A 26,950-nucleotide genomic window follows, 5' to 3' on the forward strand; every position below is an offset into this window, starting at 1 on the left:
AAGGGTTTTTGTTGGTTTGTTTGTTTTATATGTGCCTTTGTGTATTTTGTGGTTTTTATTGTTATTATTATTGTTGTTAATTTTGAAATAATAGAAAGTAGACTCTCGTTAGTATTCATTATAAGCTGACAAAATAAGCATGCAGAAAAAGATTAATGTAAGAGTAAGAAGTAGAAAAATACACTTTTTTACTTAATAAATGATTTTAATCTTTATTTTTAAATTAAGTGAGTCACAACTTAAATATATGAACTAAATTTAGCTACATAAAAACAAAATTATAAACATTTAACATAAAATAATTGTAGCGGTGCTAGTAAAACCTGTTGTACAACCCCCCCCCCCCCCCCCCCCCCCCCATTTAAGACAAGTCGGCGTTCTTTAAATGACCTCATTCTCGCGCGCCGTTAATAAATGAATTGCGTTCTTAAGATGACGTCAATGTGCCGTTATAAATGAAGTTGTTAATTCATAGACTACTTTTCAAATTGTTAGCAAAGATTAATTGTTTGTAACATCAGGCATTAATAAGTTAACTATTCTCAACAAAATGGCTATTCTCAACAAAACTTTAGTTTAAGTGATTTAATAAATATGACTTTTAAAAATTAAAATGATGAATATTAATTGAAATGTCATGAATCTGTTTTGGCTATCTTTATATTTTTTATATGCCTATCTATATGTAAATGAACGTTTATTAATCCGTTTCGCATATTCTTGCATGAATTACTGTTTTTCAACTCGGAACCTTTGACATTATTTTTTGGCTTGTATTAATTCTTAAACTTTAAAGCTTGATTTTTACACAAATGTCAATGGTAGACAGAGATCAATTTAAATACGACATGAGGCAAGTTAAATAACTAAGATTATAATAATTTTGGATCGATCGTCAATCGATGATTGTCCATTTACGACATTTTATATTATACGAAGTTTTTTGATTGACAAGGGACATTATAGGTACAGACATATAAGGTAAAATTGGGGAAAATATGAAGGATTTACGATATCAAGAAGATAATAAAGTTGAATAAAAGATACAAACTGGAAGGACCTGCCTAGTTATAAGCCCCAGAAAGACAAGTCACAGAATAAATATATTACAATAAACAGGACAATATAATAATAGCACAAGTCATTTTTGAAATCAAATGATTAAAACTATTGAACAGAACAAAGTATTTGTTTACCAAAGCTTTATTCCATTCCATCTCACACTCCACACTCAATAAGGTTGCCTGTTGATCATTAATTCATATAGGACAAGATAAATACGTATTGTTTTGCTATAGAATTTCATGATGATATCTCGTTCCATCAAACATATTAGTTTTCTGTACGTCAAATTTATATTTTAATACATAAAAACAGCATTTAAACTATTATTGCTTTATCATTATAATTTAATTGCTTAACACAATCAATTAATCAAATACGAGGGCTGTTCAATAAATACGCGGAAAAGTGTCGCTATTTCCTTATTTACCAAGTTAACTGAATAAAACTTATACAGTAATAGAGACAAACATATTTTGAAAATATACAGCAAATATTGCCGTTCTGGCATGAATCATATGTTAACAAACGGTCGTTATGGTAACCACATGTAGCGATTACGGCCCTCTTTTGTTCATTTTTACAAATAGTCACTGGTTAATAATGACGTTGCATTTTAAGGTTGATCGTGCGATTTTCACCAAACTTTGCATAATTTACGCGCAATATGTTGGCCTACGCACATGACGTCATGTTAGTGTGTGACGTCATTTAGGTGTTTAGCGGCCATATTGTTTAGTGCGTATGCGTTAAAATGGCATCGGAACAACGGTCTTCAATAAAATGTTTTGTTTTGAACGGGTTTTCAAAGAAAGAAACAATGTTAAGATTACAAAAAGCATATGGTGATCAGGCGATGAAGAAAAAAGCAATGTACAAGTGGTATGCTCGATTTCTAGGTGGCCAGCAAAGCATCCATGACGACAAACGCAGTGGACGTCCCAACGTAACGTCAAATCACGTCGCTGTGATAAAGGAGCTGCTTGACAATGATCGTCGGATAACAATTCGCGAAATACACGAAAGATCGGATTGTAGCATTGGCACAGTGCATCGCATTATTCACGATGAACTCAATATGAGACGCCTGTGTGCCTTCGAAGTCCTCGAGCATCCGGAAACTGAGGACAGCCTTGTTTCATATATACTTTTGTTTTCCAAGCAATGCATAATACTCTTATGCATATACAACATATTTTCATTCTATGTAGAATATCATTGAATTGTTTGTTTTGTACAAAGTACATCATATGAATGCCTTTGATATGAAACATATATAAAAGTCATTGTCATGTACTTTAATTACAATTTAAGTCAGTAATTATTTAAAAATCTCGGTAGGTTATTATTTCCCAGTGGTTATGCATGTTATACAAAGCAAATGCCAACGATGAAGTATTATATAAAGTAAGTATTATACATTGTATAAAGTATAAAGAAAGAGCCAGAAAATAAATGTATGACTTTATTATATTCACACATCATTATTTGAAATCAAATATTAAACACTCTTGAGAAAAGTATTTGTTTACCAAAGCTTTATTGCATTCATATCTCGCGCTTAGTAAGGTTTCCTGTTGATTGTTAATTCATATGAAACAAGATAAATAGGTAGTGTTTTGCTATTGACTTTCATGATTATATGTAGTTTCACCAAACATATTAGATAACTGTGCGTTAAAATTCATATTTTAAATTGATAAAAACAACATTTTCACTCTTATCGCTTTATTATTATATTTTAATTGTTTAACAAAAATCAATTTACAAATATCATAGTAGTTTATTGAACTAAAACGTTCTTAATTAAACGCATACGTTTCAATTATTAGCACATGAATAAAGCTGTCATTTTACCGTTCATTCATGTAGTTATTTAGCGATATCGACAATTTATACATGCATTTATGAGATTTACTTTTTATGTATGGATGCAAAACATCAGGTTACAATTTTTACTATCATTATCTGTTTGTTCTGTTGATTTCAGGCAAGTATGAATGAAATTCTTTTAATATGAATACCGTTATTTTACACAAAAAAAATCAGTAGAGAAACCGAAGGTAGCCTTGATTCAAATTAAAAAAATATAAATTATTTTGTTTTCTTTATTTATTCCAATCAATGCATAACACTCTTGCGCATATACAAATTGTTCTCATTTTGTGTCGAATATCATTGAATTGTTTTATTATGTACAAAGTACATCATATGTTTTTCTTTGAAATATAACATATATAAAGTCATTGTCCTAAATTTGCATAATTTTATTCAGTAATTATTTCTTTAAAACCGAAAATTAATATGACATAGCCATAAAGTTAAAAATGTCGGTAGGTAATTGTTTCCCAGTAATTCAAACAAGCAAATTTTATCGATGTTGTATTAAATCATGTCAGAGTGACGAGCCAGAAAATAAATGTATGACAATATTATATATTTACACAATCATTATTTGAAACACTTTTGAGAAAAGACTTTGTTTACGAAGCTTTATTGCATTCATATCTCACGCTCAATAAGGTTTCCTGTTGATCATTAATTCATATGGAACAAGATAAATAGGTAGTGTTTTGCTATTGAATTCCATGATGATATCTAGTTTCACCAAACATATTAAAAGTGTGCGTTTAAATTAATATTGGCAATTGATGAAAACAAAATTTAAGCTCTTATCGTTTTGACATTATATATTTATTGTTCAAATTTAAGAATTACTTTAATACTGTAACAAAATGTTTGTTCACTTAGAATTTATTGCGTTTATTTTCGATGCTGAAAAATATTGTGTGTTTCACTTTAGTAGACAGTATTCAATGAATGAATTGTTTTGGGCTATTGAATTTCACGATAATGCCTGGATAGGGAGGTACACATTAAATATTTATGAACGAATTGTACTTGTAAATTGATAGGATCTAATCGTTTGTTAAAATATTTGTACTTAAATATTCTTAATTACATCAATGACAAAGGAATTTATTAAGCATAAATGTTCAAAACCATTTGTTTCATATAAAGTGTCATTTACAATTATTCTCATAATCACATAAATTGTCTTTTTATAGGTTAAAATATCGAGTTCCTTTCAGGAAAGCAAACGGAAAGTTAAATAAATGAATACTTCTCTACCAAATTCCTTAATGAAAAAAGTAAGTTCTACAATATTTAAGTTTCCCGTTTCCCGTTCACAATTGATACTCTAATCAATTGATATATGAATGAATAAATTTTCTTATCCCTTCAGCGTTCGAAATTCAATTTTAGTCCAAACATGCTTGAAAATCGAAATAAAAGTTGGTGTAAAGCCAGTGTAAAACACTTTTGAACCTGATATTACACTACTGGTTATCAATTTGCAATGGTTAAGCACATGCTTGAAGTGCAGTTTTTAAGTAACGGAGATATCACTCTTTTGCATGGTAAATGTTACAAATATATCATATGATTATATCATATTTTGCTGTGTTCCGTATAATCATATTATATAGTTTTAACATTTTACGTAAGTGTATTACATATGGCCCAGATGACACTTTTTTCCTCCTAGGTAAATACCCATGATTCTCTTTCTGTGCGTCTATCATCAAGTATTTCCACAGCCAGTCAATAAATATATATATGACTGTGCAAAAATATACCATCCAGAAAAAGAAAGTATATTTTTTTTCTGAGGATAGTTTCTGAACGTACAGTAAAAACATTTTGACCTTGTTACACTAGTAAAAGAAAGAAAATTGCTTGCAGATTTCTGCAATAATGCAAACAAATCAAATCATCAAAATATTAATGCATTTTTATTAAGATTTAAGAGAATGGGTCGAAAGTATTGGTTACAAATATTTGAAAGTTATTATTTAATACTTAAATTTATTAAGGTTTCAATATTTATCGTTTCTTTTCTATTTTAATACAATCCTATGTAAGAAAGAAATGTTTAAATAAGTATTTCAATCGATATATGACGGTAGTAAATATTTGCATTTCGAAAACTGGTAGATTAAAAACAACTGATTCAAACTCTTCTCAGACAGATCGTAAAGTGTATCAAAAGTTATAATTTCCAGATAGGTATTTCATAGAAACGATGGCATACGCTCACGGTATAATATTGCCTTTACTGAACATTAAATCAATATTTCATAGTTTATGCATTATTCACTGTTGGGTGTCTCATTTGAAAAGCACAGTTAAATATGACAATCCCAAACTCCAACATTATAATTACATTTGATAATAAAATATGTATGCCTTTTGAGAAATGCAACTGATAATTGTAAAAATTATGATAAAATATTATGCTTTATATGACAAATTGCACGTAAATGCCATTTTAATTATACAATTTGTATACAGATGTCCGACATGTTATACAATACGTATTTAAAGAAGTAGACTTCCTTTTTTGAAATTCATACAGCATTTATTCCAATAATAAAACGAAATTTATTTTCCTGTTTAATACGTTATGAAAACTTGCGTTGTCAACCGTTCGTATGAGCTAATATAATTATATATACAAGGCAATATCAAGGACCTTACGCTGTTTAATACTGAAACGAAAAGTACAAGTATTTGCCCCGAGTGTAATCACACATTGTGATCACAGTTGTCTCGCATACCACAAAATAAGAGTTGTTCATGGGAAATCATGCATAGCTCTTTTATATATAAAAATAGTTTTGATTCCGTTTGAAATTAGAAAATAGAATAATGGTAAAGTTTAAGAAAACGTAGCACGGCAAACTTCAAAATGTTGTAGGCACGACTTGTTTGAATGAAGTATGCCTGGGTGTGAGGTCTGGTGCTTTGTTATCATAATTCTTCATCGGTCTTACGACCGCCAAAAACTGCTGTTTGCAATATTTTAGATATGTGATCGTTTACATAGTTGCAATGTTGTTATATTGATGGACAGTTTTGCTTATATTGATAACCGGTTTATATAAGTCATATACAATTTAAAAACTGAATTACTTTAACGTTTGTCATAATATTATCATTATATGAATTTTATGACAGACACTATTTATCTAATTATGATATAATTGTCTCATATATAATAGTAACATTATTTTTGTCCTACACATAATATAAAGCAAACAACTTAATTGATTAATATTGATGGGAAATACTTGGAAATTTCCAGACGTAGAAAATGGGACTTTGATGTAATAATTGAATTTAACACTATCAGATTGTGTTATGGGAAACGAAAAATGTAATTTCAGAAATTGTGATTCGTCAAAACCAATAAAATTAAAAAATTTCTTTCCTTGATATAATGCTACTTTTCTTAGTCGATTGACCGAATTAAAACATTATTCTTTGGTTATCGTTATCTATAAAATATTTTAAAGTGAACCATACAATGATGTTATGTTGTTTCTGTTATACAAGAAAATCTAAGAAAACGTATAAAGTTTTACATTCATATCAGCTACTTAAAGTTTTCAAAATTATTGTTCGAATAATATAAAAAAGAATACTTCCAAAAACGCTGTGTGAAAGAAATGTGTTTGTTTCCTTTAAAACGATTGGCGCAAAACAAACGGTTCAAATTATAAATAACATCATAATTATATTTAATTTATTTGTTATTGCTCCGGAGCCCTTTTTTTGGTTAATGTGCACTTTTTAGATTATGTTCAATAGCAGACATATTCTTTGTAAAACTCCCTCACGAATCGATCATTACATTATGAAAACACATTAATACCGAATTTTATAAAAAAATAAAAACATATTTAATGTATCTATAGATTTATCTTTAAACCCTTCATTGTTATGTTCAAAAAGAATTGAATGAAAATATAGACATTGTTTTATAAGGTATTATTGCATTTTGATCTCAAATTAATTCAGTTATATTATGTGTAACAATTGTTTAGTGTACAAGAAACAAAATAAATTGATAGTTGTAGGCTTTTGAATTTCTAAATAATACATGAATTAGGTATGACAAAGTCTTACAAAATAAATGATCATTTGTTGACATTAATCATTTACCATAAACAGTGCATAGGACAAAAATTATGATTGATTTATTAACAAATAAAATGAAAGGGATTGGTTTAATCTATCTCATCCGTTTGTCTAATGAGTTGATCAGTATGTGTAATAGAATTTGTTGATCTACAATGTTTTCAACGGTATTTAGCCAAACACATATTGTACGGCATATCAATTTATTATTATTATTAATAATTTGCTTTGCTTATGCTTACATGGCTTAGGCTATTCTCATAAAAAGAGAAGAAAAAAGCGACTGTAATATTATCAATTTCTGATCAGAAGATAATCTCAATACATTCAAAACTAGTAAATAACGTTATTCACTCAACTAGGTGGCGATCAAACTTTGTACAAATAGCATCACCATAAAATAATTTATGTTTATTTATACTCCAATGCTTGTTATGTCTGCGAAAATGCACATGTATTCTTTCTCCAATGTTGACATATTTATGACCTTTACTATTTTGGGCGACGTAATACCAAAACAGAAACAATGCATATTTTGCGATCATCATATTTAATTGCAGCCAATTCGTTTATATGTGCCTTTGCAACTGACTGTCGATACATGAAAAAAAGCTGTATTTAATATAATATATAGCTGACACAGATCGAGCATAAAACCATTAGTCTTTTAATGATATTATATTGATATTATCATTTTCCAATGGTTCAGCATTTTATAAAACAAACACGATTTCCGCCTCGCTGAGTAATATTAACGGAAACAACCCTGAATGATAGCTTTAAATATTTGCATTTGTATGGATTTGGGGATGATATAACAATTAATTCGGCAAAAAATGAACAGTAATCATCCTATGAAATTAGAAACATTGTAAACGACAAGGAGAATATCATTTGCAATTGATTTTAAGAATGATATATATCTGTACAAATTTTATGTTTTTGCTATATTTCTGTATTTTGTTATTTCTCAGTGCTGAGGCATAAGGAGCCTCGTGGTGCAATACTTTATCAAATAAACAATATATCATTGTTTTATCCAATATCCAGTTCACCATGCTAGGGGAATTATACTTTGATATTACTTGAAATTAGCTTTTGTATGCCTTTTGAGAAATATAACAGTTTACCGTGCGCTAAAAAGACAGCAATTATGTTATTATGTTTAAATCCGCAGCTTAACTTTACATTTCTTTGTCTGATTCTAATCAAACTGCCGTTTTCTACCTTTTTAAAGTATTGGGTGACCAAAAACATCATCAAAACAAGAATGATATTTATAATTATGTTTCGTTTTTAGTCCATCTCAAAATGAAAGACTTATGTACTTTTTTTTGCTATACTTCAAAGCAGTGTAAAATCATATAATATATATATATGATTTTGCACTGCTTTAAACATGGAACTCAATTCTCAACACTTCATTGTGCTGGCAATGAAGTGTTGAGAATTGAGTACCGCTCAAGCCGGTGCTAGTAGGCGTGAGGGATGTTGCACTCATTCATTATCCCTCTTGTACTGTTCCAAACTGCTTTTTTATTTTACTTTTTGTGTTTTAACTTTAGTGTACGGAATCAATGTATTTGTTCTATCAAGTAGTGTCAGTTTGTGTACACTGATACCAAACCTGTTAGTTAGGCCAAAATAAGAAAAATCAAATTGTTATACATGTAAAAAGCGAAATGTAGTGTATAAATAAGTAATATATAAAACTTACACACAAGCAAGTAAAAAATAAGTTTTTGTTAGTAAAATTGAATATCGTACATAGCTTGAACCAGTTCTGGAATATAAAAGGCAAAGATTAAACATTTTTCTTGAACATGCTGTTTACTGTTTGAACATTTTTAAATATCAAATCACTTTCCAATTGTTTAAATGTATTCGTGTATCGAATACTGGTATATTTTGCACAAGTTTGCAAATCCAAATGTTATTGTTTGTTGCCGAGTTTTGTTTGTTTGTTTGTTTGTTTTTTCTTTTCTTTTTTGAGTTTATTGATTTTAATAGCGATAGATGAAAAGGTTGTTTTAGAAAATGAGAACATGTGAAATATATATTGTCATATTCTACTTTTCATCTGTTGGAATATCCCTGAATTCGTTTCGTTTTTCATAATATTTGTAATGAATAAACAGCAAATTGTACGCAATTATTTACTAGAAATTGTTGCAGACCATTTATTCATCTTATGCAATTATAAAAGGTTGGCTTATATGATTGTCAAAATGAATAAATGTTGTGTTTAGTTAACTGTCCCAAGACAGCGTAATTTGTGAAGTTTAACAAACGGATTGTATAATATATAATAACACTGCTTTGATAAATGAATCAATTTTTTCAATCCACTAAATTAATAACTAATAACTAAACGGCAAAAAAACAAATATACTGAAAATCCCTCTAACCAGTCTTGCCATTATCAAGTATTTTATTATTTTATTATTTTCTGATCTGTTCATCTTTATTTTCAGTCAATACATGTTTAAGGGACGGCATGACCGAGTGATTGACGCGTCAAACTAGTAATCTAATGATCGCTAGCCGCATTGGTTCAAACTCCAGGGGCAAGTCGTTGTTTCGTTGAGCAAAAGCTTTACACTCATTACTCAGTATACAGTTATTTCGTATATGATTTGGGAAAAGTCAAACTTTTGGCCCGAGGTGGAGAGATAGTACATGGCCGTATGCCAACGGCAACAGTTCAAAACACTTTACCCGACGCCGAGGGACAACAGTTTAACTGTTGTATTACCAGATCAATTACTGTTTTTATATTAACAGTTCTTGCAGAAAAAAAGGAAAAAGAAAATAGTTTTGCAAATATGTTAATAACTAAACTTTCTCAGCTAACAATCTTTTAACCATGTCATGTCGATGTCACATGGTTTATGAACAAGATCGATGGACGCTTCAAGTGGGAAGCCTCCATGACGTCAGAGCACGCGAAGGAAACAGTCGAAACTATTGATCGGTCGCGAACGTTGATGTTTTTAGAATTTCAGAAATCAGTAAAAATACCAAATAACATTTATATAAGGTATCAGGTTACAATACTGGTTGGTTCCCAGAAACGGATTCTAAAGTGTGTCTATAAGCTTTCAGCTTCATATCCACAATGGATCTAAAATAAATTCTGTACATGTTTTAAAATCGAAATAAAAGATGATATTCAGCACTTTAGGACCTGATATTGCACTATCTGTTATCATTTCCCAATAGTAAAGAATACGCTTGAAGTGCAGTATTTATTTAATAAAGAAGACACTCCACTCCCTCTTGTTGAATATTTATTTAAACTATCCTATACGAATGAAAGCACTGACACGTTTTATGAGAATTCCTTTAAGGATAGTAAAACAAAAAACAGTTATCAATTACCGTATAAATGCTACCAGATAAAGTTTTTATAGTCACTGTGGCAAACATGTTCCTGTAAAAGATTTTTTTTTTAAATATTACAAAATGATTACTTTTGATGACTCTGTCTTATATGAATTGTAAGTATTTCACGAATAACACTTAATATACATATTTGTATACGACTTTTATTATAGTTTTATTTCTTTATTTCTTTATTTATTTACTAAAATGTTAGTACTTACTTTATCTATTTCTATGCCTCTATTTGGATATTAATACTTTAATGATATTAAATGTAGAGAAGCAAAAACAATTATTGTACAGACAGATTGCAGTGATTTATACAACAACTTATTAATCATTTTAAAAAAATCAAACCTTACCTATTTTGTAATAATTTCGTCATTATGTTCACATTTTAAATTCTTATCTATTTTGGATTAATTAAAGAAATTGAAAAAAATAATCATTATTTTTTAATCTGTTCTGTGTTTCTTTTAATCAAGGTCAGTTTATTTGTAAATACGTATATTATACTATGTACTTAATCGAGTAATATATTGGATCTGACAAATTTTGTTTAAACTAACGTAGGCACATGGTACTCGTTCAAGATTTGGGAAAAATCACGTGGAACTGATTTTATTCCAGGAATATCATTTTTTTCATCAGGTAGATATTCTGAAATGTTTTCTCTATAATACAGATGTATACAATTTAAATTATTCTGAATAGTAATATAGCTTACATTTTTAATTTATTCAAAGAATATAGAGCTATGTATAGGTAAACAAATTTACAAAATTTATTTACTGTAACAATACAAATACAGTTGTTTTCGTAATCTTACAGTGAATTTACGAAAGAGTTGCCACATACTAGAATGTCTCTGTTATTCAACATACTTGAATAGTATACGTTAACAGAATAAATGTTACTTTTGAAACTCAATCATCATAATAAGAAACGTTATTACGATTACTATATATAATCACACGGTCCATTATTATGTTAAATAAACAGCAATAATACCCAGCAAAATCTAGTGAAATCAGTCCTTTCCAGATTCAAATTTCATACTTCGGCAACATTCATGTTGCTATGGCGCCCAACGAGAAACTGTGACTGTATATATTCAGTTCTCTGTTGGCATTAAAATTCATAGGACTATTTCCAGTATATTAGAAGAATATGCCACGGTACAGAAATGGTCAATAATAATGGTAGATCATGTGGCTTAATTGATCGGATAGACAAGTCATTGAATATTAACTAATTTTCACTTCTTACATGAAATAACACTATATTATAATAATTAGATCATTTAAGGAGGAATTCTGTTTTGTGTGCTATCAGAAGTAATAATTTGTTTGGCAAATGCATATATCAACTTGACATATATGAAATGATTTTTTCATATATAGAACTGAAAAGACATGTGATTATATAGTTCATTTTAATAATGAGTATGTGTATCTTGAGTGGTTTTGTTATACACTGCAATTTATAAATTTCTTGTAACAAACGTGACATTATTATTACATTATTAGCAACTAACATATAGTATCCACTATTAATATAATTTTCATTGAACGGTTATCAAACGTTACGCCCATTCACCAGACATTTTGTATTTGTAAAAAACGTATGATACGCTACGTAGTTTATCAATAATCAGTTTTAGTTGATGATCCTTATACAAACAGATGTAGGCACATAGTACCCATTTGTTAAAAAGAGAGCGCACTGCTTGATCTATAGACTTTGTTGTATATATGACGTAGAAAGAAAGAACTGTTTCTTTAATGAATGTTTATATTTTATGTATATAGTAATAAACGAATGACAGTATGAAAAAAGGACAAACAGTACATTCAAGTTTTGTGCAATATACATTAAAGTGACATTATGCTAATTTTTTTCGGGATTATTTTTGTCCCCCGTCTCTGATATTAGTTCATGTCTAATTATAAACTCACTTGATATATTTCTGTTGATCATATTGTAATAAATTTACTAAGCCATTTCTTAGCATAATTTGCGTTTTTACAATTTTTAAATAGAAAATAAAGATGAAAATATTTTTAAAAAAGTCTTATAATGTTCATAAAACCTTAAATAGCATATTAATATCACATCAACTTCCTGTATAACATAGTATATTAAAGTCAAAAGATCTTAAATACAAACGATGGAGATCAAATAAGGTCAAACGTGCATATAGTACAGTTCATTTAATTACTGCAGAACATGTTGGGGAAGATGCAGTTCAGTTGACAGAAGAAAATAACACAGAAGTGCCAATATGTCGTTTTAAATGACATGCTTATTCATTCGTACAAAGATTTTTGAGATTTTTTGTTTACTGAATTATGGAAACCTAACTTAACCTTAATTGTTTTATCTGGAATTCTTAAACACAAAATAAGCCTATTTATCAAAACTAGTAATTGATAGACTTATAGACACAATAATGAATCAACAAATAACATTTGCGTTAAAGTGACAATTAAGTATTTACACGAGCCACCAATTGAAATGAAATATACAACAAATTTTATAAAAAAAGGAATGTATTCGTTTTTCGCAGTGAACTGGTCTACTATAATGGATGTCTGTACATGTAATACAAACAATAAGGATACGGTGATATATTTTGGTATCAGGCATAACGACGAATCACTAAAGAATTACATTTGTGTTGCTTGCATCTATGAGATACATGATCCTGTATTTACGTATATTTATATTACAGATAATAAATTGTTTTAAAACAAAATATGATAATTAAGTCTATATATGTTTATACTTAATAACATAGAACTTTATCAACATTTTTTCCAAGGCATATTTTATTAGAATATCCAAATAATACATATACATGTACACTATTTTAGCAATATTTGAAAAACTTGTGTTGTAAAAATGTGTCCATTGTAGATCAGTTTAATTAGAATCATTGCAGCAAATACAATATCAGCTGTAAATCTTTTGTACAATGATTGTTCAGTTAAAATGTTCAGTCATAATTAAAAGAAAAAATATCAGTTTTGTTTATGAAAATACTGAAGCTGAAAATTAAGAATTATGATAAAGATATAATAAAACCTTTATCATAGTGGGGTTTTAAACATATGTCAACGACAACTTTAAGATAAACAAATGGTTATATTTTAATAAATATATATTATTTTGTCGTTTTATTTATTGTTATTCCGGGTTTTTATTCGTTTTCTATTCAATGAATTATTTTGCTGCATATTTAACCTGTCTTTTTCTTCTTTGATTATAATTTGTGTAATATTTAATAATACATTTTATCGTATATAAGAATTTTATTTCCGTCATGTTGAATGATTAGTGGGACTGAATATTTGAGTATTTGCTTTGGTTAACATAGAATGAACACTAAAGATAATGCAAGCCAACAATAATTATATTAAAATCTTTATTAGACTGATATTGACATTTGGCTTTTATTTGTTGTAAGCTTGATGAAGCATCCGATAACTTTGCAAATTTTGTTATTTCAACCGATATACTATGTAATTCATTCATTCGTTGAATATTCACTGCATAATTCGAGAGGAAAGATGATGGTGAATTAATAGTTGCATTTGTATGCCATTAGGGATAATATAACATTATATTCGTTGAAATATCATAAATCTATCCATAATTGATTTCTGTCTGACAGAATTTGCACAGAATCCCTGTTTAATTGCACTCTTGGTTTTATTTTATTTCAATGATTTTTATGATAAATATGATAACATTGAAAGGTTTTACCAGCTCGTCAAAGTCATAGCCATAAAGAGGTTAAAAAGGGGTTTTGTTGGTTTGTTTGTTTTGTATGTGCCTGTGTGTGTTTTGTTGTTGTTTTGTTTTAATGGCTATAATCATTGTTGTTAATTTTGAAATAATAGAATGTAGACTCTCGTTAGTATCCTATATAAGCTGAAAAATTAAGCAAAGAAAAATTAAAATGACGAATATTAATTGAAATGTCATGAATCTGTTTTGACTATCTATATATTTTGTTATGCCTAACTATATGTAAATAAACGTGACACCATAATATTAAAACAAATCATTTTTGAAATCAAATGTCTAAAACAATTTAACAGAACAACGTATTTGTTTACCAAAGCTTTATTCCATTCGTATCTCACGCTCCACACTCAATAAGGTTGCCTGTTGATCATTAATTCATATGGAAAAAGATAAATAGGTGATGTTTCGCTATTGAATTTCATGATGGTATCTAGTTTCACCGAACATATTTATTTAAAAGTTTGCGTTTAAACTCATATTGTAAATTGATGAAAACAACATTTAAACTCTTATCGCTTTATTATTATATTTTAGTAGCTTAACAAAATCAATATATCAAATATTAAAGTGGTTTATTGAGGTAAAACGTTCTTAATCATATGCTTAATTAAACACATCATATTAACTAGTAGCAATTTGATAGAAAACATAAATAAAACTGTCACCTAACTGATCATACATGCAGTTATAAAGCGATAGCGATACTTCATACATGTATTTATGAAGCGATAAAGTTACTTTTATGTATGGACGCAAAACATCAGGTTACAATTGTTTACTATCATTATCTGTTTCTTTTGTTGGTTTCAAGCAAATGTGAATGTAATACGTTAAATAAGACTACCGTTATTTTATAAAAGTAATTCAAAAATGAAACCGAGGTTAGCCTTGTTTCATATACAAAAAGTATATAATACTTTTGTTTTCTTTTTTTCTTTCAATCAATGCATAACACTCTTATGCATATACAAATTGTTCTCATTCTATGCCGAATATCATTGAATTGTTTTGTTATGTACAAAGTACATCATATGTATTTCTTTGATATATAACATATATAAAAGTCATTGTCATGCACTTCAATTATAATTTTAGTCCGTAATTATTTCTTTGAAACCGAAAAAAATTATGTCATAGCCATAATGTTAAACATGTCGGAAGGTTATTATTTCCCCAGTGGTTATGCATACTAAGCAAATGCTATCGATGCTGTATTATATCAAGTCAGAAAGACGAGCCAGAAAATAAATGTATGACAATATTATATTTACACAAATCATTATTTGAAATCAAATACTTAACACAATTGAGCAAAGTATTTGTTTACCAAGCTTTATTGCATTAATATCTCACGCTCAATAAGGTTGCCTGTTGATCATTAATTCATATGGAACAAGATAGATGGGCAGTCTTTTACTATTGAATTCCATGCTTGTATCTGGATTACCGAACATATTTATTTAAAAGTTTGCGTTTAAACTCATATTGTAAATTGATGGAAACAACATTTAAATTCTTTTCGCTTTATCATTATATTTTAATTGCTTAACAAACTCAATTTATCAAATATAAAAGTAGTTTTTGTACTAAAACGTTCTTAATCATTTGCTTAATTAAACGCATAAATTTTAACTAATAACAATTTGATAGTAAACATGAATAAAACAGTCACTTAATCGTTCATTCAATCATGTAGTAATAAAGCCATAGCGATACTTCAAACATATATTAATGAAGCGATAGAGTAACTTTGATGTATGGATGTAAAACATCAGGATAAATTTTTTTAATATCATTATATGTTTGTTTAGTTGATTTCAGGCAAATGTGGATGTAATCATCTTAATATGAATACCGTTATTTGGTAAAAACAGTAGAGAAACCAAGGGTGAACTTGGTTCATATTAAAAAAAGTAAACATTCTTTTGTTTTCTTTATTTATTCCAATTAATGCATAACTTAATATGCATTTACGAATGTTCCTCATTCTATGCTGAATATCTATGAATTGTTTCGTTATGCACAAAGTAGATAGCATTTCTTTGATATTTAATATATGTAAAAACACAGTTATGTACATGTAAAACTATAATTTTATTCAGTTATTATTTCCTTCAATACGACAAATACAAAGCAATAATGCTAAACATGCCGGTAGGTTATGATTTCTCAGTGGTTATGCATACAAAGCCAATGCTTACGATGAAGTATTATATAAAGTGAGAAAGACGAGCCAGAAAATAAATGTATGACAGTATTATATTAATCATCATTTGAAATCAAATATTTAACACTATTGAGAAAAGTCTTTGTTTATCAAAGCTTTATTGCATTCATAGCTCACGCTCAATAAGGTTTCCTGTGGACCATTAATTCATATGGAACAAGATAAATAAATAGTGTTTTGCTATTGAATATCATGATGATATCTAGTTTCACCAAACATATTAGAGAGTACGATTAAATTCATATTGTAAATTGATGAAAACGGCATTTAAGCTCTAATCGTTTTGTCATAGTTTTATTGCTAAACATAATCAATTAATCAAATAATATAAGGCTACCAGTAATCCTTTGCTTACTAGCCCAGTACGTTAACCTCTCGGCAATGCCACCACTCCCTTTAACAAAACTAAAGTTTTAAACAATAATTCAAAAGGGAAAACGAGAAAAACTTTAATTTCGAATGGTAATAAATGATTCACACAGATCATCAGTGAAATAAAATTTAAGATTTACTTTTTTCAAAACATATTTTATTGACTGTAACAAAATATTTGTTCACTTAGAATTTATTGCATTTTCATTTGATGCTGAACAATATTGTGTGCTTCACTTTAGTAGATAGTTTTCAATGAATGAGTTGTTTTGGGCTATTAAATTTCACGATAATGCCTCGATAGGGATGAACACTAAATATTTATAACCAAATTGTACTTGTAAATTGATAGGATCTAATCGTTTGTTAAAATATTTGTACTAAAACATTCTTAATTACATAAATGACAAAGGAATGTATTAGGCATAAATGTTCTGAACTATTTGTTTCATATAAAGTGTCATATCAAATTGATATTTATGATAAATATAAATATTCGTGTGTCAATTTACAATAGCAGGTTTACAATGAGAAGACATTAATGCTGCTATATAAGGTCACTTGGGCTTATGATTTAATCATGTTTCATTATCATTTTGCTACAAGGAATGGAAAACGGACGTATTAATAAATTTTTAAATGAATTCATAATAGAAAACTAAGAATATGCTATAGTATAAAAATTCTTAAGGGGCATACGCAATGAAAATTAAAAGAAACAAAAAGGACCTCAGTATTTTAATTAGAAGTATTATACTATTATAAACAAGTGTGTCATTGAAAATCCAATTTAGCCAGAGAATATGATACTTCACCCAGTGAATATGATTTGATGAATAGTTCTGTTGACTACTGTTTGGACCAATGAGATTGCATCTATATTGAGGCTTTATTTAGATTATATAATCCTATGTATTATATACCTATTATATTACATAATTATTGTTCTTTATTTTTGCCATTTATCCATCTTCCCTATTTAGCATTGTCAAATACTCTATTCATTTTCTGTACATTTTAAATTTAAAGTATTATTTAGTACATTCCTTTGAGACGATATCTAATAGTTAATGTTACATATGAGCATAGTATAAGTCGATAAACGACTGGCATCGTAAAACGAGAGGGTGCAGCTCAAGCGTAAAATACTTTGGGATATAATATCAATTCGCTATCATTAGATAGCAAGTCCCTGCTGTAAAGCATACGTTTATACTATAGAATTTTATAATATCAACAATAAAACATCAAGCTGTTTAATATTTACTATAGCAGTCCTAAAAGACTGATAACATTGATGTTATGCAATTTTTTGCATTTTGAGGAATTTGTTGAACGATTTACTTGACAAATTGGAAGTCGTAATTGTACTTTGCCATAATTAGATAAAGGTTAAATTATAGTTAACATTTAATCGTGCAGTATTTGATTTAAAAGGCTTATTTTCTAAATAATACAATAATTATGTGAAATTGTAACATGCAACAGGTAAAGATCAAGAATAACTCTTGACATTCTGAAAACTAAATATTCTATTTTTAATAAAGCGTATGATTTTTACTTGTAATTTATTTTGAAATACATGCATGTCAGGTCTGATAATTCTAATACTATCACTTAGTCCATGACAAACATTAATGTCAGATTGCATCGCCGTTACACGTAAAATGTGTGTAAGTAAACTGATTTCTCTGCCCGAAAACACATTTAATAAATCGCTCAATTACCAAGTGCGATGTATACATTATGCAAGATAAATATATAGTGTTTTGTTATTGAATTTCATGATGATATCTAGCATATCTAGTTTCACCAAACATATTAAAAGAGTGCGTTAAAATTCATATTGTAATTTGATAGAAACGGCATTTAAGCTCTGATCGTTTTGTCATAGTTTTATTGCTAAACATAATCAATTAATCAAATAAGATAAGGCTACCAGTTATCCTTTGCTTACTAGCCCAGTACGTTAACCTCTCGGCCATGCCACCACTCCTTTTAACAAAACAAAAGTTGTAAAAAATAATTCAACAGGGAAAACGACAAAAGCTTTCATTTCAAATGGTCATAAATGATTCACACAGATCACACAGATCATCACTGAAATAAGAATTACATTTTTCAAAACATATTTTATTGACTGTTACAAAATGTTTGTTCACATAGAATTTATTGCATTTTCATTTGATGCTGAACAATATTGATTTAATGAATCGCTCAATTACCAAGTGCGATGTATACATTATGCAAGAATAGCGCAATGCATCTTTTTTCGTTCATCAATAACGTATCTACTGAAAACCTTGGACTTATTTAAAACATTGCCCTACAGACTCGGACTTTAAATTAAACCTAGTGCTTCTGCAGATGTTAATACACGAACAAAGTTGAACAAACCCTTTATTTTTTACCTAAATTTATAGTTTAAAGACTAAAATATTGAGCTGGCTTATTTAAATTTCATAAAAAATGTTCAAGCCTATACATCAAAATTATTAATTGATAAACACATTAGTGTAGAAAAAGCGTTTCCGTTAAGTGACAGTTAAATATTTACACAAGTCATCAACTAAAATTATATATAAAAACCATTTTAATTAAAACTATTGGATTCCAATGAAACAAAGTATTGGTTTCTCCAGATTAGAATGATTGTCTTTTTATAGGTGAAAAATTCGATTTCCTTCAGCAAATACAATATCATTTCGTACATGAAATGTCCATTATTTTTATATAAAAGTCATAATTAATATAGACAGTTATATGATATCAGTGTTTCTGCAGAGAACAATAGGCCAACATGTTCTAAATCTTTAGAATGTCAGATTCCTATCTATATTCACGGAACTATACCATTTGCTGTTGATGTTCCTTGTATTATATAGAGGATATTCAAGTTTCTACTATAAGTCCAGGATTTATTTATCGAGTGGTATGAAAATAAATATTGCACGAGTGGCAGTAGCCACGAGAGAAATATAATAATTTTCATACCACAAGATGAAAATAAATCGTGTGTTATAGAAAAAACAATGAATTTTCTGTTTATTATATAGTTTTTCTCTTTTTAACCTTATGAATAAGAAGAATTCCCTTTTATTTATGTGTATTGGCTGAATTTAGAAGAAAGTAGTCCGGTAAAACACCATTAAAATACGAAAAATATAGTTCACTGCAGTGAAAAATAAATTTATACAGTATAATACCGAAAATAAAAATACACATTTTATTTCATTAATATTTCTCAATATTTCATTTGTTAGTATATAGTAAACATTTATATGCATAGACAATTTAAGTCATTAATAAAGTTTTAAAAAAAGTGAATTCATTAACAATTTTGTAACCTATTTGATTCATTAAATTTGTCGTTTCAATATATTAAAAAGGTTAAGGAAACTGACATATTTTTCTGAACAAAAACAATATGCTTGTGTTGTAAATCAGGTTTATTTATGAATAAAGTAGAAAAGGAATGTACTTTGTTAGTTATTTTATTTATATTGTTTACATGTTATTATCAAGAATATTGTTATGATTAATGGTGTAGGTATTATTTGAAGATTAGATTGTTATACATTCTATTTATAATAAATCTACAACAAATTTTATTCTGCGATTTCCAAATTAAGAATGTATTTGAAATGGTCGTACAATTTCTTTATATAATATATCAACTTTTAACGGACTACAATTTAACTCACAGAATCATTCATTAAAGCTGATAAATAATGGCCATTAGCTACGTTTGTGAACGTATATATTAGACGTAACTGTGATAAAGTGTTAAAATAATGAAATATTTTGTACGTATTCCTTCGTATCGTAGGTTTTAATCAAACGCTATTGTTGCTGATTTCCATCAATTGGTAACTGACTATTCAAATGCTTCAAAGTCCTGCTGATTTTATTACGTCATATAGTCCCAACAAGACCTGCTAATTGCTAGTTTATTTGCCGCTTGTGTTCACTAAGTCTTTGTTACGAGTGCTACTTGACATTTTAACAAACTTGTTTGTAAAGTGATAGGAAATCGATGAATCCAGATGTTTTGAAATACAATTAACAAATGCTATATCGTTCAGTTGTATATTACGCTTTTAAACCCAAGATACTGTTTTATTATTTTGCACTTTTGTTCAAAAGAAATATATATCAAGATTTTTGTATTGTGTTTTGTTTAATGCTTATTGTAGGGTGTAAAACGTTTTCAGTTGTTTTCATCTCTTATCTTTTGTAATTGTTATTAAGTACAATGCTATTTTGTCTTGTTGAATAGTTTAACTTTGCCTTAAGAGGCATACACACAATTTAAACATGTTCAAAACTCCAAGTGTTTCTAACTATCTTTAAAAGAGTTGTACAGCTTAATTAGTAACATGTATTCGCTTTAAAGAAATACATAATTTCGTCACGATTCTTTGATTTAGCGAAACAAAAATAATCTCTTTATCGAACCCATCAGTAAATCAAAGCACATGCTCTAAATATCAACTGGCAAAGCATCCGTTTGAATTAATCTGCATTTCATTTAGCTATCATTCATAGAGATTTCTTGATAAATTAATTAACTAACAACCTTCTAGGTATGTTAACCAGGTGACCATGTGCCTTAAAATAAGTAAATACTGCAGTTGATTGTTGATCTCTGCTAGCGTAGAACGGTTATTGGAAATCTCTAGTTGTAGAAGACTTTCTACTCAGTGTTATAAATTGCAAAGTCTTGCACTTGGCTGATAGAAAATATGGAGTGTTCGTGGCGCTTTATCTATTGGAATATTAACGTTATCATACCACATCGGCTTTACTAGTTTTCACTTTTAGTACAGGAAAAGGTAATTAATTAAAGGACTGCTCGGTGATTTTATTAAGTTAAACAAATTGGTAGGACAATATCAAATAATCAGGTTTGCCTTCAGATTAGTGTTTGGACTTTGGTAGTTTTATTTTGTACATATACTTATAACAGCTAATTTTAATAGCATTTATAATTATAAATGTAACATCTTACCATGGGTATCCTATAATTATGAAAGACACATTTAATTGTAATCTACATTCGCAATTATTGTTTCAACTAAAACGAAGTTTGAAAACTGACATTATTCGTACTGATTTTCTGACTTTCATGGTTATATTTATTTTTTAATAGAAGATTTGATATTATATTTCATATTTGTCAACCATTTTGTTAACGCTCTAGGATCATTGTGTGATAATTGAAGAATATTTGAAGAAATTTGGTCGGCAATATCTATTATAGGAAATCTTATAATTTAAACTATTTTTTGTCCGACTGTTTTTATAACTTTATTCATTGTGTTTAAAATTTGTACAAATTAGAAGCTTTCATTTGTTGCAACTGTGTATATTTCATTTATATCCTAAATGTTTTCTAAAGAATATATAGTATAACAGGCGACACTGCAATTAAAAGCTTTATCTAAAGAATAAATAAAACATTTTTGTTTATTCATCTTTAAGTCGTATTATCAAATATTTATATATATGAATAAAAATTGCAACATTATCTTTTATTCTATTTTCCAGGATCATTATAAGCACATGAAAAAAAGCGAAACGTGGTGAGAGAAAGTACAAGAGGAATAATGAAATGGATCTAGCTGAGTTACGTCTTTTAATTTAATAACGTGCTGTGTAGGAAGAAATGATGTGGATACAGGATATTGCATTGAAAGTGATTAAGCAATTATTACAGACGACATTGCATTAAAATATCGGATGTTTAGTTGATATTCTCAAGAAATTCCTGAAAATGGGTGCTTCAGAACAAATCGAATCAAAAGTCCTAACAAGAAGTCCGTCAAAAACTAGATCTTCTTTTTGTTGTTGTTGTTGTAGACGTGATCCGCCGGCGGAAGTGCACGAGGATAGGAACGGTATACGTTTAGCATTGTATAATGAAGCGTTAACCTCAAACGAGGGCGATCATAATATTCCTAAATTACAAACATTCCAACAAGATCTTACGGGAGCCGAGAAAGGCGAAGGTCTGACCAAGAAGAAAAAGTGTGCAAAAAAATGCTTAAAATGTTGCAAAAAATTCACAACATTTCTATTTTCAAACATAGGACTTTGTTCCGCAGTAGTTGCATATTCAATACTTGGTGGATTTATATTTCAAAATTTAGAAGCTCCTAACGAAATTCTAAAACGACACAAAGTAACAAGTGACAGAAAATCCTTAGCAACTGAATTATGGGATCTTGTGGATAAGCAGGATGTAATATTCTTTGAAGAAAATTTTACGCACGCTGCAGAATTGATTTTAATTAAATATCAAAAGGTTGTACTAGAAGCTAAAAAGAACGGATGGGATGGCGCCGAGGGTGATGATGACGTGGTACCTCCGCAGTGGTCTTACGCTGGTTCTTTGCTCTATGCTGTTACTGTGATAACAACCATAGGTAACTCTTATCTTAATTATCTTATTCTCTACTTTTTTCTTTATTTTAAAAAGCACAAGTTGTCTAAATTCCAACATTATATTTCATCGAATTCTTTCAGGTACCTGATTCTACAGTTTAACATATCACTTAAAATATTTTCGAAGTGTATAAAATGTCAAAGTTTATAAGCATCTACAAATTACCATACTTAAATTTTCTTTTATATAAGATTGCTTATATAACATGGCTAGACTGTAAACTATTAAAACGGATCTGGCGTTAATTTGTGTACATTATCTCTTCTTATTAGACGACTCTTCTGTTTATTGCTGTTGCCAACTCAAAAATATTTAAAGAAATCATTTCGATCTTCCTCGTTACCACATAGCAAGAATGTCCTAATCCACATAATATTTTCGAAATAAAACTTAAAATCTTAAACGGCGACAGAGTTATTGTAGTTTTACAAGTAATGTAATTTGCATGATATCGTCATTTTGTTCTATTTGCCAATTGTTCAGAGGGAAATTTATCATGCATTGGGTATTAAAATATAAAAAATAAACGTACAGGCTATACAATGTTCCACTCCTAATTTAAAGACATGGCGAGGTTCAGATTAAAGTGACATTATGCCATTCCAAGTGTAAAGTGGGAGTGTCTATGTAAGAGTAAAAATAACTTTACAAATTCACCTCACAAACATTATCAATGATTCAAATGACCTTAGGAAATAAATGTCTTCAAATATTCTTTGTAATTCACCAGTGACATTCAAATGATGAAAAGAGTTGGACAGTTTGTTTTAATATATGTTTGACAGTTTTTATCAAAATAATCATTACATTGACCAAATGCCACTTTAAAAATCATTCTTTTAAATAAATTCCTTATTCAACTGACCTAGACAAAGAAAAAATGACACAATGTCACTCGTTAAGACTCATAAGCGAATACAATGACTTTTGTAATGAATACAAAACAAACTACGAGGGTTGCCAAAATATGATGTATAATGTTTTAATAATGGATGTAAATGTTAGATACTGATTATATTTGAATGTAGAACAATTTCTCATAAAAGTATCAAATTTAAACATGAAAAGGTTTTTTGTTTTGTTTTTCCATACAACATACAAATCGCTAAAATTTCACGTATAAAGCACAAAATGTTCTTTATGACCAATGAGACTTTATTTTAACATTGTTTTTTAAGTCTACACATGTTCGACAGCAAAACAAAATTTGTTATGTGTGTAATACACACGTCCGAAACCATAGTGTGATATTAAATAATTCATGTCTAAACGCCATTGTAATTTATAAGCAGCGCACTTTAATATGAACACTCACTGATCGTTATTTATTAAAGATCATTATTAATTAAAACACGCGGGAGCCGCAGGTTTATGCACTTTTGTTGAAGTTTTTGTTCAATAAAACGCAAGAAGTACAACCAATAATTCTTTGTATGAAATACTTGACATAACAATTCTCGTCTTTCCAGGTTATGGTCATATAGCTCCAAAGACGTTCAACGGCCAACTTGTGACGATATTTTACGCTCTTTTCGGAATACCTCTTACATTACTGTGTCTGGCAAACATGGGCTCGTTCCTCGGAAATTGTTTTCGTCTACTATATAAGCATTTGTGTCGTTTATTAACGTGGATGTGTTGTCCGCCACAGGAAAGTTTTTCTAAAAGTAAAAGTATGTCTTTATCAAACTCGAAAAACAAAATTCTTCAAGAGAGTGATCCTCTACAAGGGAAACGTGAGGATTCAGGAGGCGTTAACACTTTACAAGTTCTTCCTGCTAATTCTGGAAAACAGAAAGGTTCTGGTAAACGAAGTAAGTCTAGAAGCCGCAGTACAAGTCCTTCAAGAAGTGAAATAAATATTGTTGTTGAAGATTTTGACGAACCAAAGACCAAAGAAACGATCAAAACCGAACAAATTCGAGTTCCAGTATTTGTTAGTTTAATGATTATAGCTTTATATGTCCTGGGAGGAGCTTTAATGTTTTCAATGTGGGAAGATTGGAACTATTTAGAAGGTTCTTATTTTTGCTTTATAACATTGAGTACAATTGGTTTCGGAGATTACGTTCCTGGATCAATCAGCGGTGCAGACTCCGCGGACAATAAAGAACGTCTAATCATATGTTGTTGTTACCTAATGTTTGGGCTGTCTATATTGGCGATGTGCTTTAATCTTATGCAAGAGGATGTGAGAGCAAAGTTTGTATGGCTGGCAGTTAAAATAGGTTTACTTGACGCTCAATAACAGCGTCAAGTGTACAACAATAAATTTCTTTAATGTGGAGTGTAAATGGAGTTATTGTTAAAATTGTGATTATAACGGGTTTTTGAATTTAGATGGATGTGATCACATCCCTTATTTTTCGTTTTAATTATTCAAAGTAATAGGTGATATGTTTTCTTTATTTCTTTATAAAAAAATTGTTTATTCTCGTTTAATTAACTTTGACTTATACAGAAGCTATACATCTTATTAGTAAGTCAAAACATACAGCAATAATGAGACTTTTTTGTGTGAAGAAAACGCATTTATCATTTGTCTTATATGTAAACTTGTTTTTGATATTAATTACACAATTTCATGCAAATATACTTACGTCTATCGTCAACGAAATAGGCCCATTTGTCAATATTTTGCCCTTTCCGACACAGAGCCTTGAACGTTTTACAGACCCTTATCTTTTATTGAAATTAAATGAAATAGCAAATATAAACATGGCAGACTATTCGAAAACGAGTTCGCTTCCCGTTGAAATGTTGTTTTATTCATTTCTTAAACGATGCAATGTAAATTTAAATGAATTATGTTCATCACTTTTCATTTTGATATTAAACATAATTATTCCTTTAATGCATATTTATCAAATATTCCTAACAATCTAAAAGTATTGTTATTAAAGAATATTTGGAAAATAAGTTACAGTTGATGATTACTAAATAATATGCTCAATATTACGGTAAAGGTTCTAAAGTGGTGATTGAAATCTTTACAGCAAATTGCGTTTGTTGTAAAGCGTGTGTTTGTTGATTATTAAATGTCAGTTTGACATTAATTATAAATGTCTATATGCAAAGCTCTTGGATATTTCCGATAAACTAGACATCATATTTATTTATGATGCCAATATAAAGATTATTATTTAAAGACTTATTAAATAGGTTCATACACGCTTACATCATTTAAGCGGGTATATGACCAGCTAAAGTTTAAAATGACATTATGTCCATTCAAGGGTATATAGTGGGTGAACACGTAAACGTCAATTTAAGTTCACATTCTGCTATTATAATGTCTTTCAATTTTATAATTTACATGCATAAAAGATAAATAACTCGCTTGTCCTTTCTACATTTTTGGTGAATATTTATCCATTTATCTGTAACGTTCAAATCATAAAAAGGGTGGGACAGATTTTTATTTTCTCATAGTTTATACATTCTGGAAGTTACTTTACTATTCATGTTTTTGGATAAAAGTCGGCTAAGATTAAGTTGATATAAAGATAACACAGTACAAAAGGATATTTATTAATTCCTGTTTTTATGTTTTTACGAACGAAAATAACAAATAAAAAGGCATACTTGTTGAAGATATTCCGAAGTGATTTCTACAAATCATTTTGTCAGATTTATTTCACTATCATTGTATTACAGGG

At 28.8% G+C, this 26,950-nt stretch overlaps 1 protein-coding gene across 1 annotated transcript; it reads left to right on the top strand.

Annotated features, from left to right (window-relative positions):
- The first annotated feature begins 21,477 nt into the window (after positions 1 to 21,477).
- Positions 21,478 to 26,137, top strand: LOC132736790 (TWiK family of potassium channels protein 9-like). The gene is made up of 3 exons (XM_060724006.1): positions 21,478 to 21,678; positions 22,394 to 23,271; positions 24,761 to 26,137. The coding sequence occupies exons 2-3, from the start codon at positions 22,620 to 22,622 to the stop codon at positions 25,537 to 25,539; spliced, it is 1,431 nt and encodes a 476-aa protein (XP_060579989.1). The 5' UTR covers positions 21,478 to 21,678; positions 22,394 to 22,619; the 3' UTR covers positions 25,540 to 26,137.
- Positions 26,138 to 26,950: the final 813 nt, after the last annotated feature.

The sequence above is a fragment of the Ruditapes philippinarum genome, unplaced genomic scaffold (genome assembly GCF_026571515.1).
Source record: "Ruditapes philippinarum isolate M1 unplaced genomic scaffold, ASM2657151v2 ctg1262_1_1_1_1, whole genome shotgun sequence".
NCBI lineage: Eukaryota > Metazoa > Mollusca > Bivalvia > Venerida > Veneridae > Ruditapes > Ruditapes philippinarum.